Below are 16677 nucleotides of genomic sequence, written 5' to 3'. Positions count from 1 at the left end.
GGTGGAGTAGCCTAAAGCATGAACATTGAATCTCAGCTTAAAGGTTGAGACTCATACGACATGTCCACACTCATTGGCCATTAGTATTCTATGTAAAACACTAACTGAGTTTTCTTGTTTATGTAGATGAAATAACAATTTTTCTTTTGATTTTGAGAGTTTTATGTAGTTTCTTTAGGGCTGGCACACAAACTTGATAAATCACATTTTTTATAAATTGGGTTTATTTATTAGTTTGATTAGAAAACAGATTTATTTTGTAGTTGGATATGAAAATCTCAAAAGTGTGGTTAACAATTTATGATGCGTTAGATACATTCAAAAGTGAGTCTAAACACAACTTGGTACTATGAATTTCATCAAAATACATGTCATGCATATTATTATTGCTTGAAATGTTAGAATCCTTCCAAATTCCTATTTGTCATGCATATTATTATTGCTTGAAATGTTAGAATCCTTCCAAATTCCTATTTTTGTTACACCATGCAATCTTGAAAGATATAGTAAAGAATATTAGTTTACTCTGATATTTCCCCACCTTCAAAAGTTTCACAATCATAATACACATAACAGACATAAGTCAAAAATGGGTACGCCAGCAAGCACTGGTCAACTTGCTAACAATAACCCCTTGAGTTGAACAAAAAGCGATGTTTATTTGATTGAAGAAAAGAATACGTAAAACGGTTTCCTATTTTCTTTTCTTTTTCACCACTATTGTTTTTTGGTTCAAGGGCATTACTGGTTGCAAATTTATATCTTATTGCCCTGATGATGGACTCACTAAGCTAGTCCGAAACATTGGTTTCAAAACTGTTCACAGGTTTTTCCACAAAATTAAAAATTTATATCTGCTAAGTATCTTGTTTTATAATTAATAAATCATTCCAGAACTCATGTGCTATTGGCTTAGGACTGAAGCTGCCTTCTATTGATAAAAATTGATGGCTATTATAGCCCTCCTGATTAAATATGTAAATTAGACGGTGATAAATTCATCCCTAATATACAATGGTTGTCTTTACACTACAAGTCGAGAAAAAGGTTTTCTCTATGTGATAGTCTATGGAAATTTCAGGCAAAATAAAGTCGTGTAATAGGAAGGTGTGCTACTGTTGTTCAATGATGCGAGTGACTATACCCACAGCTATAGTTTTGCCAGTAGCTCGCAATGTGACTCTTCCAAGGGGTCTGTAATTGCAGTACTCCTCGATGCAGATTCCCCGGTGAGGCAAAACCTGAAAAAGAAAGCCAAGATAGAGTTTAAAACTACACCACAGGCGAAATCATTACCTCCAGCTAACTTTAGAAGCAACTTCAAAATCCTCTTTTGGACATATCTCAATAAAAGGTAATGGTGTACAGGTCCTTGATTTCATTCTTCTTCATAAACGAGGGAATGATAAAAGCTAGTCTTTACCTCTATCAAAGCACTTTGGTTGGCAGTTAGAAGTCGTGGTGCCTTCTTACGGACTAAACCAGTTTTTGGATCCAATATGGCCAATATCTGTACTATCTTTGCAGCCTCCTTTGCATGGTGTGCATGGAGTTCCACCTGTCATAATGCTTCCTTGGGTTAGTGAATTGAAAAACGTGTACAAAAAACATAACTAATAAATTTGTCCCCTCTTTCTACTGTAATTTACTGAGATTGCAGTATTAGTGATTTTTTCCAATGTGAATTAGGACAAGTAAATGGCATCTGTGCAACCTCCGCTCCAAATAATATTGGTTTTTTGATGTCCAAAACAGCAACCTTCAGTTCAATACGTCTCGCTACTGGTACAGGAAAATTGGGATGACAAAGGACTCCCCCTGTCATTAGAATTAAGGAGTCAACTCCTTGAAGACCAATATCTACGCTGTCCCCAGCCTTTGCAACATTTAGCTCGTTACCATCCTGTTCAATAGCTTTCACTATTGCTTCTTCCCCTGCAGGCATAACTAAAAGCTGCAAAATCGAAACCAAATGTTGAGCTTCAGGACAAGCTTGTTATGAATGTACAATCCAAAAAGGCTTTCCAATCAATACAATTCTTTTACAGTGATTAAATGCTAGAGACCACCTTTGTGCCAACTTTAATAGCTCCTGCATCCAATTTTCCACTGGCAGCAACTTGACCTAGTGTCCGTGATTGTATAACCTCAGCGATAGGAAGCCGTAGAGGACGAGATATGTCTCTAGTTGGAGGCTTAAAAAGGTCTATGGACTCTAAAAAATGTGGTCCAGTATACCTACAAGATGGTTAAAGGAGTTAGTTTGCAAAATTTCCATTATCCCAGTTAACAGGCATTACAATCATGGATGAAGCAATAATGACACCACTTTGGGAATATATCTGATCCAAAATGTTGTAGTTTGTACTAGCGTGATAAAATCTCGTTAGCAATGTGGAAGATGTTAATGTCAATAACATATGAAGTTCTACATAACGAATGGTTATATTTTGCGACATCTCACTCAAACACGAGGGAAGGCCATAAATTCTACTAATACATCTTTCTTTGCAAGAAAATAATGGCCCAACAATGTGTACACTGTGTTTGATTTACTGGTACAGTGGTATCCACCCAGCAAAATTCCCCTTAATCAGAAAAATATTGTCTGCATGGGAAAGTATTGTCTAAATCGATGTCTGAGAAGGTAAACACATAAGATTAAACCCTATTTGATCTTTTATCACTGTAACTCTGTGTATTCCAATAGCATGCACAGACATAATGGTCATAGGAAATAAATCTTACCAGGACATCAGACGGCCATCAGATGCGCTAGTCACTAAATTCTGGTTTTCAATAACGCTCATGGGAATCCACATTAGAGAAGATTCTTTAAAACCACAACGCCGAAGAAATAGCCCAAGCTGTAATTTTATGAAGTCAAACCTTTCTTTAGAATAGTCAACTACGTCCATTTTATTTATAGCAATGATTAATTGTTCAACTCCAAAACTTCTAATTAATTGTACATGCTCCTTTGTCTGTCCCCCTGTTCCTTGCCCATCCATTCCTGCCTCAAATGCACCTGTAGAAGCATCCACAACTAAGACTGCGGCATCTGCTTGAGACGCACCAACGATCAAGTTTGGAACAAAATCCTTGTGCCCGGGAGAATCTAAAAGTACTACATGAAATTTGACGGTGTCAAAATGTGCTACAGCAACTGTCATAGTTACACCTCTCTCCCTTTCTTCTGGACTTTCATCTAGAACCCATGCATATGCAAAGGATTCCTTCCCCTGTACCGAGAAAGACATTTATTTTAATCAACAACAGTCAACCAGAAGTGACCCACAGTAGAAGACAGTCTTGCATTCTTATGTACTAGCATGTTATATCACTAATTCCTAAAAGTGAAGTACATAACAGACATACTTTCTGCTTAGCCTCTCTTTGGTATTTGTGCATTTCCTTCTGCGAAACCCGACCCATGAGATGGAGAAGTCTTCCTGTTAAAGTTGACTTGCCTGCATCAACATGGCCAACCTACAAGGAAACAATATAAAATAATGATATGCACATCGATTCTCATGTTCATTGCAAAATCAGCATCACATAGATAAACTTGCATATCAATACTACATTATTAGAAAAGGCAAGCTAAGGCAACCCAAAATTCAAATGCACTCACAATTGCAAGATGTAGCAAGTTTTTGCCCTCTTCACTCTGTTCATGAAGCATCCAAGGTTCAGCCTTGTACTCCTCCAGAGCAACAGCATTCTTCAGGACTTTGTTACTATTATGAAAATTGTAACCCGTACTGAAGCTCTGCTTTTGCAACTCCTCTGATACTAGTCCATTTGAAGAAGATTTATCTTCCCAAAGGACTCCATTTTCTCTCTTCTCGTGTTTATCAGCTTTAATGAGTGATGAAGGAGCAGGTTCTTTTGAACTTTTTGCATTATCTTCTACTATTTCTGCCTCCACTTTAGCGGTAATATCCAAAGAAGCTTTTGTTGTAGTAGATGCTGGATTTGACATAGCTACAAAGAAGACAATATTGCTTCAGAACCACATAAAAATGCTATAGACCTCTTATGTCACTTACAGTCATTCAACTAATTAAACTAGTAATGCATTTATTTTAAATACAGATATCCACTAGTGGCCAAACTCAGTCAGTGGGAGAGTAAAAAGCGCAGATATTCAAATTAAGCACAGGATGTGCTAAAGCATCTCCATAAGCAACACAGAAAAAAGAAAAGAAAGGGGACATATCAGGAGTGCCAAAGCTACTCTAAGCAGAAGGAGCGATAGGACAAGAAAAAGCTATAAAGAGAAAGCACCAAGTAACAAAGAGCCACAAGTACAATATGGATGCAGATCAGAGAGAAAATGTAAACCAAGAATGCTCTCATCCTGCAACTCTCCTAACATCCAAGACACAGGAAACGGGTGGTGAGGATCCTATTGTCCACTCAGTTGGGTGCTAGGAAGTCTGCACTGTCAGCCTGCCTTTTGAAAGAGATTTGGTCTCAAGAGCTCGTGACTGGAACCATCCAGACACTAAAGGTCATGAGCCTAGAACTAGCAATAGAGGAAGATCTGTCACTAAGGGTAGCCTGTGCATCTAATAAAGGAACAATGTTAAACATATTTGGTCCTCATACTGTATGAAAGTTCAGTGAGAGTCCCCGAACAGGAATGATAATGGCAATACATCATATAATAGGTAAGGCATCTGAACATAAAATGTTTGTGTGACTTGTGTTCCTGCTGACACAATTTGCAAACACGATGTTCCTTTGGAAGATGATGGTTTGCCTCCATGTGTAACTGGTGAGATGACTCTCAAGTTGCAAGGTAACTGTAATCTAGTAAAACCAGGAGTATAGAAGCGATCATCCTTATAAGTTATAATACATATAAGAATGAAAGCACTGATGAAAAATTATGCACATCTTGTAAGCCGCTCCTTGTCTCTACTAGGATTCTCAATATCAATTAAATATGCATTCTTTCCTTCTACATCTAAAAGGTTGATGGTACCTTCCTAATCTAGGGAATTTATCATGTTATTGAACGTTGCTATGTATGTATATTAGCTTTTCTTCTCGCTGCATGTCAGTTAATGTTCCTCAGGTAGTGGATGAACCTATAAGTGGAACAGTTCCTCTCAATAGTTGAGAAATTAGGACATGGGATAATAATCAGATGGCCAACTGCAAGCTCCATTTCAATGCATTGTCCATCACCCGACTCCCGAGTATATTCTTCTGTAAAAACTAATTTGTAAATTTAGCATTAATTTACCTCAACCAGAAGCAAATTTTGCTTCTGATTTCCCTCACCTTATCTATAGAACACACCTTCAGAATAGTAGCTTTCCACCATAGTTATCATATACAATATGACAGAAATCTGTATCTGACAAAATCCAACATGGCCAGATATGGGAGTATACATCTCACAAATACAAAAATCATGCCAATTTTTCAAAATTCTAGAAAATTTACACAGAGATAGTATTTATGATAATTCTAGTGCTTTTTATGATAATTTGGTGTTGAGAAATCCATAGAGGTGGCAGTTAAATGATTTCTCTTATTAATGACATTATTTTGTGATGTTTTCGTTATCACCATTAGTTCTTTCGATCTATATTTTATTATCATCATGACTTATGCCAAGCAACAAATAAAAGAGTACACAAGATGTAGGCACGCTCCTAGGTCAAAACCCCACTCTAGGGGAAAGCCCAGTCAAAATTCTTCCTTCAGTAGATTCAAGATGAGACAACCAAGACCCTTACAACTTAGACTCGAGACTACCTCCATCCATCAAGTCAACCTTGTCATTCTTCTTCATACTTTGATCCTTGCAATGACACTAAACTTATCACTGTGATAACAATAAGATAGCACCGAGATACTGAAGAACCGAGTCTACATCACCGAGATATTCACTGTGGTAGCAATGAGATAGCACCGAAATACATCACTGTAATATCACTGAAATGTGATCACTGTAGTAGCACCAAAACCAAGGTAGCACTGAAACTGTGATACAGAAATAGCATCGAGTCACTGTGATGTTGATTTTTGGTAGCATCGGATGTGCTCTAAGCCTCAAAATTTGCAGGGAGGCTAGGACACATGTGTTCCACAATACCCAGAAATCGTTTTGGGAATTCCACTTGGAGACAACTTTATTAAAATGATTAATTTTTTTAATGGGTGCCTAAGTCTAAACTTAGGAAATTAAAATAATTAAAAGAGTATTAATCAAACTAAGGGTGAAACTTCTAGAAGAAGACGGAGATCGAGTCCAAATGATCTGATACATTGATTAGAATCTAATATGGGTCATTGATTACTCAACTGGAGGATTATAAGGACTTCAATGGGCATTTGGAAAACACATCGAGTAAGAGATCAAGAGATCGATTTCTTAAGAGAGCAATGCAGCAGTTGCCGGAGAAGTGATCGAGGTGATTTCTTGCAGTGAGGGGCAGAGATAGTTTCCGGTTGGAGAGTTTCCTAATCCGGGGATACATCGCAGAAAAGGCAAAGAGAGATCCATAAGAGGTAGCGCAGAGCCACGCTGGGCAGCGTAGGGCCATGCAGAGGCAGCGCAGAGCCACGTTGGGCAGCATAGGGCCATGCAAAGGCAACACAGATCCTAAGAGGAGATCCAAATTCGTTGGAGAGTCGGATTCTAGAGCCAGAATTCGGGGTGTGAGACTGGGAGGGCAGAAATCGAAGTTCCAAAAACAAATCGATCAGCCAGAAGGAGTGATGCAGGCCCCAAAAGATGTGACACAAAGCAGTGCAGAGGCAACAAGGGGCTAGCCATTCAGTGGCTAAATCAGTGTTGGATCACCAGTGATAGGTATATCTCACTCATGATGACTCATCTCTCTGTCAGTGAGATTCTCTATATCAGATAGCCAGTTGGGCATCCAACAACTTGTATTCAGAAAACTACTGCTTAATAATACAAGCCCTCAATTGTTGCACCAGTTTTCCCACGTTGGGTTTTTCCGAGGACATTTGTCCAAAAATAACAGTATCATGTGTTGTGTATTTCTTTCTTGCTCAGGTTCTTGTTTCCGCATATTATTTAAAGTTGTGAAGGTTGTAGTTGTATTTACTTCAATATTTCCAATAGAACACAATAAATAACTTGCATGGATTAACAAGTAGGAGAAGTAATATCAGTTTGTTGCAATAGTGATTCGGGGATTCTCGAATTTTTCCGTGTGATACATCATTGAACTGTCTCCACTGTAATCCATATTCTATATGTTGAGAATGTCACGAAATTATCTCTGAAATCACCGAAAGTTTTCCACTGAGATCACCCAAACTTCACCGCAACCTTCTCTGAGATCCGAGCTAGTAATCTGTGTCATATCACCGAAACTTGTTCTCTGAAATGCGAACTTGTGTTATGTTATTATGCGAAGATCCAGTGCTTGTATATATAGTGGTTGTCCAATATAATTGAACTGACATGAGCATTTGAATAGTTGTGTATATATAGGCCGACATGTGATCACTTTGTGGAAGTCGACTTGATGGAGATTCTTTCAACAGCAAGGAGACTTCGATGGATGGAGGAGTCTTCACAAATTGACTTAGACAATAACCTAAAGCCTACAATGGAGGCTTGACCTATACATTTGACCCAAGCATGAAACCCATGCTTTAACAAGTCAATAATAAAAATTCTTTTTTGCTTTCTTTTGACAAATATATTACATTTGACTCAAGTACAAATTATGAAGACCGAACCTAGTTACATTCTTCAACACTCCCTCTTAACTAGGGAGGTATTCATATTTACATATAATCAAAGAGGTATATGGAAGATCTCAAAACACATCATCTATGAAGAAGTTTAGGCACCGCAATGCCATGGACTAGATTCCTGACCAAGGCAATCTATTCATTGGTCCCTCAACAATTTAGGCACTGTAATGCCATAGACTAGATTCCTGTCCAGGGCAATCCATCTGGGTGGGACTAAGATGGACTCAAGCTTTCAGCCTCTCTAGGTACCATCAGGCTTACTTGTTAACCATCAACCCAAGGACCTAGGTGCATCCATGGTTAGAGCTCTATGACCCACACCACCCTCCCTAATTTGGGACCTGGACATCAGCACAAAGTGTCGGCCAGATGTCCTCCCAGGCAATGCTTCACTCGCAAAGCCTCTCCTTGATTTAGCAGATCAAGGACAACAAATTTCTCCCGATCAAACTAATCGGTAACCAACATGCTATCAAAACCTTTGAGAGATTTAAACACAACCCCAAACAATAATATACTTTCACATATTCATAAATAAACACAAACCTTTGGGGTTTTCCTGATGTTGCTTTGCAACACGGTAGGCCTATCAACTGAATCTTTCCTTTTCAACTTCACATATAGCAACATATTCTTCAAGCTTCATTCTTCAATCAAAACTAAGCTCTCCCTCTCAACCAGGGAAGTTTTCTCTATCCAGGGTAGCTCTTAAACTCAGGGAAATTTCTTCTATTTGGGCTCCCTCTTAACCTAGGGAGATCAGCTTCTTCCTTTCGTCATCAAAGAATCTTTCGTGGCTTCCATCCTTCTTATCAAAGATATCATTACCATTCACATCATACTTATCACATCAACTTTTCTTTTGATCATCTTCATCATCTCGAAGATTGTGTACCTGCACAACTTAGATAGAAAGTACAACAAAAAACTATAGAAGCATGAAGTTAGCCATATCAGAATCTTATAATAACGGAAGCATTTACAAACATAATTAGCAAGAGACTATACTTCAATACTTCAACTTCTTGCCCAAGTTTTGTTACAAACCCTAAATCTCATCCACAACACATCAAGATATCAAGCTCATTATATTTAGGGTTTCAATATTCTTTTAATAACATGACACGATCTTACATATAGCAAACCCTAGAAACAAATCAGATTAATACATCTAACAATTTTCAAATTTCATATGTTAGACTTCCTACTAGGATTTCATGTAAACCCTAGACTTTATACATGAGCTCCAACAATCAAAACCAATCACAGCTTAATCAACATCATGACTACCTAGATTTCCATCTACAAATTCTTAGTAATCACTATATAGATTCCAAATTGTCATATCACACATACTAGAGAATTTTAACTACTACTTGGTTCAGCTGCAAAACCCTAGATTTACCAAACAACATCATCCTAGAACATCAAATTTTAACTAGGGCTTGTTTCCAAACCCTAGGACTCATGACCATCACATACATCTAGGAATTCATCACCATGTACAAGCACAATCATATGTCAAACAACATTAACACATTAGGCATATACCGATCTGGACCAAGCAAGGGATTCAACAAGATGAACACATACCTAGGGTTTCATTCCTAGGCCTTGTAACAAGGGTTTTGCTTATAGCCTCAACTAAACCCTAAAGATCTAGGATTTCATAATATAGTAACGCAAACCCTACTATATCAAGACTTCAAAGGTTCAGGATTTCAAACAACATCATTTCAACCCTAACAAGTTAGGGTTTTCATGATCATACCAAAACCCTAAACATGACATCACAAACATAATAGCAATTTCTTTAGACTTCATCAATAACCCTAAGTAGATTAGGGTTTCATTCATTATCAACATACCCTTAGGTTAGGGTTTTCCAGAGAACCTATCTAGGGTTCAATAAAGTCAATTAAGAATATGACAAGGGTAGATTTATCAAAAGGTGAATCACACTCAACAATAATCTTTATGATTCAAGATAGCTAGACATAACGATGTTAGTAATGTAATGCAAACTTCAAAAATAAGATGATCATACTTTTTAAGAGAATCTTGTAAGGAGTATAGTTTGAGACCTACTTGGAGATGTTCCTTGGCAAACCTGGTAAGGATTCCTTCAAGTGTTCTCTTTGTATTAAGCCATCATCTTTTACACCTATAGTACATACTTACAAGCACAACATATGAGAGGAATATCTATTTCAAAACCAGTGCCTTTTATCTCACGCATAACAGATCTTACTTCTGATGCTAAGGCAAGAGGGTCATCATTTTTTAACTCAAGATTGAACAATTTGATCATCAATTGAACAACTTCAAGTTCAGACTGTGAGGCATACAATTCCTTCAACTTCTTTAAAGATTCAAAGGCATTTGAAAATGGTGAAATATGACAACTTGTTAAATTGGCAACTAGGGACAAACTCCATGTGGGTCATCTTATTTATGGCAGCTGATATGTTTTCTTGGGTCCCTCTCATCGAGAGGTGTAGGATTGATCTAAAGATCATCCGATTCCGATAAGTATTCATGGAGATATGAATTTATTTGTGTTATAAAACAATTCGTCAAGGTCGGCCAACAACCAATAAACCCCACAAGTGCTCAACGTTTTAGTATAAAAGGAGATGACTTGAGAGTCATTTCTAACACACACTTCTATCTTTATTTCCCTCCACTTGTCTTGGGTTTTAGTGGAAGGGAAATCTATGAGTGGAAGCCCTAAACGTTGGAGGAAAGAAGACTAAGGGAGCTGCCCTAGCCCTAAACGTTGTCAAAGAAGAAGTCAAAAACGTTTTCAAGGAAGCATGCCCTAGCCGCAGCCTTGGAGGAATCTTATCACAGCTAAGAGAGGCCCTAATGTTGTCCAAAAGGCAGCCCTAGACGCAATATTAGAGAAGCCCTAAACGCTGTCCAAAAGGCAGCCCTAGAAGCAGTCTAAGAGAAGCCATAAACGCAGTCTAAAGGGCGGCCCTAAATGCAGTCTAAAGGGCCGCCCTAAATGTTGTCTAAAGGCAGCCCTAACGCAGTCTAAAGGGAGCCCTAACGCTAAATTACGGTGCCCTAGATGCAGACCTAATACGGCTGAAAAGGTGGCTTGTAGGTGATCCTAAAAATAGGGACAGCATGAGAGTTTGAGGACTCAAACATGCCCAGGACAGCAATGCTAATAATTGGGACAGCAACAAGACATGGTGCTGCAATAGCAATTGTGACAGCAATGACAGTGATGGGACAGCAACATACTATGGTGGGACAGCAATGACATTGATGGGACAGCAACATATTATGATGGGACAGCAATGACATTGATGTAACAGCTGCATACTATGATGGGACAGCAATGACATTGATGGGACAGCAGCATACTATGATGGGACAGCAGCATACTATGATGGGACAGCAAGCTAACTTGGAATGGCTACGTCAGTAATAGTGAGACAGCAGTATGCCACATAGGACAGCAGTGGCTAGCATGGTGCAACAATGGCACATGGGACAGTAGTGCAGCATAAGGTGCAGCAGTATGATGTGTACAGCATGGTCATGAGGTCCAGCATTGTGATGATGGATGCAGCATGGTGCAGCACGGTGAGGTGCAGCATGATGACGAGATGCAGCACAATGATAGGTGAAAGAGTCACCTTGGAGAATCAGTTGAAGCAGCATGTCTTCAACTGATCTCATGTATCATCTTCTTAGAGATGATCTATGCTCTTATCTAGATAAGTCAAAATGTTGACTTATGTTGTAAATGTACTCTCTCTCTCTCTCTCTCTCTCTGTTGAACTATTGAAGAACATATAAGATGAATTGATCAAGGGTTCCCCACATTGGGGTTTGTCCCTGGGTAGTGCCACATCTTGTGTCCTCTTGTCTTGGCTTGTCTTTTGCGATTTATGTTTATGTTCTATCTACAGTTTACTTTAATGTTGATGTGATTGCTAATCTGGAAAAGATATTGAGCTAACTATAAAAATTGAAATAAATTGCTTTAAGCATAGAACATACCTAAAATTAACATGGTATCAAAGTTGAGGTGAAGACAAAGCCCAAGCAAGAGTGAAAGAGCAATCGCCGAAGACAGTTAGGAAATGACAAAAGGATCAATGGGTTCCTCATCCCTCTTCAAATTCACCGAGGGTGAAATCGAAGCAAAGAATATTATCAGAATGGCACAGCGGAATATGGCCTACCTAGAGATCACTTCATTGGGAAGATGAGATCTCAGGGTGGAAGGAAAGGCAAATAACTAGTTCGGCCATTATGCGAAGGAGTGTTCAAATGGCAGGGACACGTCACTTGATGATGATAACAATCATTCCAGGGACATCTTCAATGGTCAGAGGAATGACGGGTAATGCAGGTCATCAAGGAAACGGCCGACTCTTCAGAGAAAGCAAGGAACCCCGGGTATGGAAAATCAAATGTTGTTTCTGATAAGATAAAGTTATCTTGTATTAGCCCTCTCCTTCAAATTCTATGGGAATCTGGCTTATTGATTATAGTGCTTCAAGGCACTTCATCAGATAGAAGGGTGCTCTCTCGAATTTGGTAAGAAACAATCGTGGGATTATACTTGGAGCCGATGCCACCTATCCCGGAAAGGATGTAGGAAATGTTACCCCTCAATTGAATTAGGGTAACCTGATTCTTTTACAGAATCTCTTTTATGTACCTAATCGCAAGAAGAACCTGGTGTCCATTTCGGCAATGGAAGTCAAAGGCTACAAGGTGGCATTCATCGATGGAAAGGTACGTGTTTGAAAATGAAATTTTCAAAGATACTTTTTCTCATGGGTTCAGGGTTGGCAATTTGTATCAAGTTGCAGGATGGTCCATTGGGGATCATGTCAATTGACATATCTCATCTATAGCACCGAAGGTCTACTTATTATGGGACCCTACCTGATGTGAGTCAAATGGTGACAGGGATGCCTGAATTCAAGAAGAGCATGAAGGTACATGTCTGAGATGTACCGAATGAAAATCTTACAAGGGGATCATTCCCCTCATGTAGCAAGTCCACAGATTTGGAACAACCCGAGGGGTTTGAGATTCATGATTGGAAATCTCATGTATACAGGTGGAAGAAAGCCCTCTATGGCTTGAAGCAAAACACCCCGAGCCTAATATGAGAGTATTGATCGTTGTTTGATGAAGCTAAGATTCACTAAAAGTGAAGCCGATCCAAACCATTGTCTGAAGGTTGTGGATGATAGACCTCTCATACTGGCACCTTCTGAGAAATGACCTATTTCTGACAGGTGCAAACCCTCTCACTTGCAGAAGAGGGAGTTGGATTCAAGATATGGAATGGTAAACTGCAAGGTCGTGACTACCTCGTGGATCTTAACTTTCAGAAGTTATATGGTGGTGATGCCGAACCAGATTTGGGAAATGCCTCTGAGTTTCATAAACTCATCTACATTGATGTTCTTGGTGAACTTCCGTTTGTATATATGCTTTGCAGTTAGCATGGTGAGCTCATATTTGGTTGAGCCTCACTAGATTGGTGCCAAGAATATTCGGAGATATCTTCAAGGCACAATCTCTCATGGATTGAGATACACTGCCGGAAATATGAAGTTGCATGATTATTCGAATGCTTACTGGGCAGGTAGTGTGGAGGATCGTTAGAGCACTTCTCAGTGTTCGTTCTCTCTGGATTCTGCTTTGATATCATGGATGAGCAGAAAGCAGAAGTCGGTTGCTATAAGCACCGCCGAGACCGAATACACAGCTACGAGTATGATCTCGTGTGAAGCTCCCTGGTTGTGGAAGCTCATCAGTGAGTTGTTTGTACACATGATGAATACCACTGTGATTCTTTGTGACAACCAGGGAGGGATTCGATTATTGAGGAATCCTATATTCGATGATTGCTCCAGCGGATAGACATCAGATACTACCTTATCTGGGATACGGTAAGTCGATAAGCGAGGAGGCTCCATCGCATTGAGACTGATGTACAGGTCGCAAACACTTTGTCCAAGCCTCGGGGAAAGGTCAAATCTTTGATTTTCCCGAACAACTTGGAGTCATTGAGAGACCTTTGTATAAGGGTCCTAAATGTTGCATGCATTGAGCTCTAGGAGCTCTCGGGGGCTTCGGATACTTACTGGAGCGACATATAACCACAGAGCGACTCACCCTCCCCTGGTGGTGCGCTATGTACAGGGTGACAGGTTCAAACTTTCCCTGTGATACCTCGTGGCAACCATAGAACAGGATGATTAGTTCTCCTGTGGGCCGGGATGATTAGTTCTCCCATGGCGACTATGAGCCAGGATGATTAGTTCTCCTGTGGGCCAGGATGATTAGTTCTCCTGTGGCGACCAATGGACAGGATGATTCATTCTCCTATGGACAAGATGATTAGTTCTCCTATCTAGGCATCCTACCCATGCAATCTGGAGCTCATGGGAAGTACCTCTCATCTGATCAATGAGCAGGGAAATGGGTTAGGGACCATAGTAGTACTATCGATGGACGCATCATAGTAACTACTGTACTCCCTATGCTAGGATGACCTCCATTGATCTAGGATCAATGAAACTGACTTCAGGTCAGTAAGAGTGGTATGACACACTCTCCTCATATGAAACTGACTTCGGGTCAATAGAGAATGGTATGAGACATTCTCGATCAATTCTTCTTCTTCATGGTTCAAAAGAGCAGAGCCGAGCAGTGCAAGGCACTGATGGCAGAGATAGTACAGTCAGACAAATGGATCAGCGGATGGAGTTCTCCCTAGTTGAGAGGGAGTGTTAAATTGGCAACTAGGGACAAACTCCATGTGGGTCATCTTATTTATGGCAGCTGATATTTTTTCTTGGATCCCTCTCATCTAGAGGTGTAGGATTGATCTAAAGATCATCCGATTCCGATAAGTATTCATGGAGATATGAATTTATTTGTGTTATAAGATAATTCGTCAAGGTCAGCCAACAACCAAATAAACCCCACAAGTGCTCAACGTTTTAGTATAAAAGGAGATGACTTGAGAGTCATTTCTGACACACACTTCTATCTTGATTTCTCTCCACTTGTCTTGGATTTTAGTGGAAGGGAAATGTAGGAGTGGAAGCCCTAAACGTTGGAGGAAAGAAGACTAAGGGAATTGCCCTAGAGGAGATGCCCTAGCCCTAAACGCTATCAAAGAAGAAGTCAAAAACGTTGTCAAGGAAGCAAGCCCTAGCCGCAGTGTTGGAGGAATCTTATCACAGCTAAGAGAGGCCCTAACATTGTCCAAAATGCAGCCCTAGACACAGTATAAGAGAAGCCCTAAATGTTGTCCAAAAGGCAGCCCTAGAAGCAGTCTAAGAGAAGCCCTAAATGCAGTCTAAAGGGCAGCCCTAAATGCTGTCTAAAGGCAACCCTAACGTAGTCTAAAGGGAGCCTTAACGCTAACCTACGGTGCCCTAGATGCAGGCCTAATACGGCTGAAAAGGTGGGTTGTAGGTGACCCTCAAAATATGGACAGCATGAGAGTTTGAGGATTCAAACATGTCCAAGACAGCAATGCTAATAATTGGGACAGAAGCAAGACATGGTGCTACACTAGCAATTGGGACAGCAATGACATTGATGAGACAACAGCATACTATGATGGGACCGCAGCATATTATGATGGGACAACAGCATACTATGATGGGACAGCAATGACATTGATGGGACAGCAGCATACTATGATGGGACCACAGCATACTATGATGGGACAGCAACAAAAACAATGGGACAGCAAGCTAACATGGAATGGTTATGTCATTAATAGTGGGACAGCAGTGTGCCACATAGGACAGCAGTGGCTAGCATGGTGCAACAATGGCACATGGGACAGCAATGCAGCATAAGGTGCAGCAGTATGCTGTGTACAGCATGGTCGTAAGGTCCAGCATTGTCATGATGGATGCAGCATGGTGCAACACGGTGAGGTGCAGCATGATGACGAGATGCAGCACAATGATAGGTGAAGGAGTCACCTTGGAGAATCAGTTAAAGCAGCATGTCTTCAACTGATCTCATGTATCATCTTCTTAGAGATGATCTATGCTCTTATCTAGATAAGTCAAAATGTTGACTTGTGTTGTAAATGTATTCTCTCTCTCTCTCTCTCTCTGCTGAACTATTGAAGAACATATAAGAAAAACTGATCAAGGGTTTCCCCACATTGGGGTTTGTCCCTGCCTAGCGCCACATTTTGTGTCCTCTTGTCTTGGCTTGTCTTCTGCGATTTATGTTTATGTTCTATCTGCAGTTTACTTTAATGTTGATGTGATTGCTAATCTGGAAAAGATATTGAGCTAACTATGAAAATTGAAATAAATTGCTCTAAGCATAGAACATACCTAAAATTAACACAACTCATCTTTTCATTTACTGATGCTGCAATCAAGGCATAGGCCTTGTTGTTCTTGTTTTCCCAAATGACAAGCTCCTTGTCTGAAGTGGGATTTTTGGTGCATTGTCTCCTTCTCCTTCACAAACCCCTTTCCACAACTCATTAAAAATCAAGGTGTGTTTTATCTTCCGGGACCACTCATGATAGTTCTCTTTTCCAGAGAGAACTACACCCACAATGGAGATGAGCGAATGCATCATATAGTCTAATTTGGCCTCAAAATAATTATAATGGTTGCAACAAAAGGTTGATGTATTTTTAACAAAATTGAGTGGCTACGTCTTCAAAAAAAATTCATTAATACACCTCCACATATACCTTATGTAATTTCATATCATATGTCCATTAAAAACGAGTTCAGAGTGCCATTATTCATATGGCATGGCTCTTTTCTTCAAAATCCAGTATACACCACTCAACACACTTCAATATTATATCATGTCTCATACCATATATTCACTCACTTAAAAATGTCATACCATACCATATGTTCACTCACAAGCCAT

The 16677-nt window shown here is 39.7% G+C and overlaps 1 protein-coding gene across 2 annotated transcripts in view; it reads right to left on the bottom strand.

Annotated features, from left to right (window-relative positions):
* Positions 1–840: 840 nt before the first annotated feature.
* LOC149189056 (Translation elongation factor EF1A/initiation factor IF2gamma family protein) overlaps positions 841–16677 on the bottom strand; it is a 231441-nt gene continuing 215604 nt past the window's right edge. For both annotated transcript variants that reach the window (XM_089411756.1, XM_089411755.1), the window contains 7 exons: positions 3635–3987; positions 3379–3489; positions 2749–3242; positions 2070–2238; positions 1715–1954; positions 1424–1558; positions 841–1241 (listed from right to left, as the gene is read on the bottom strand). In XM_089411756.1, coding sequence (XP_089267882.1) covers positions 1113–1241; positions 1424–1558; positions 1715–1954; positions 2070–2238; positions 2749–3242; positions 3379–3489; positions 3635–3987 — 1631 coding nt within the window. In that variant the 3' untranslated portion in view covers positions 841–1112. The remainder of the gene's footprint in view (positions 1242–1423; positions 1559–1714; positions 1955–2069; positions 2239–2748; positions 3243–3378; positions 3490–3634; positions 3988–16677) is intronic.

Source organism: Pinus tabuliformis, chromosome 3_1, assembly GCF_031772625.1.
Source record: "Pinus tabuliformis cultivar Carrire ecotype Pingquan chromosome 3_1, CPIR1, whole genome shotgun sequence".
Classification (NCBI taxonomy): Eukaryota; Viridiplantae; Streptophyta; class Pinopsida; order Pinales; family Pinaceae; genus Pinus; species Pinus tabuliformis.
Note: the sequence above shows the minus strand (reverse complement) of the source record. Positions and strands in the feature narration are given on the sequence as shown.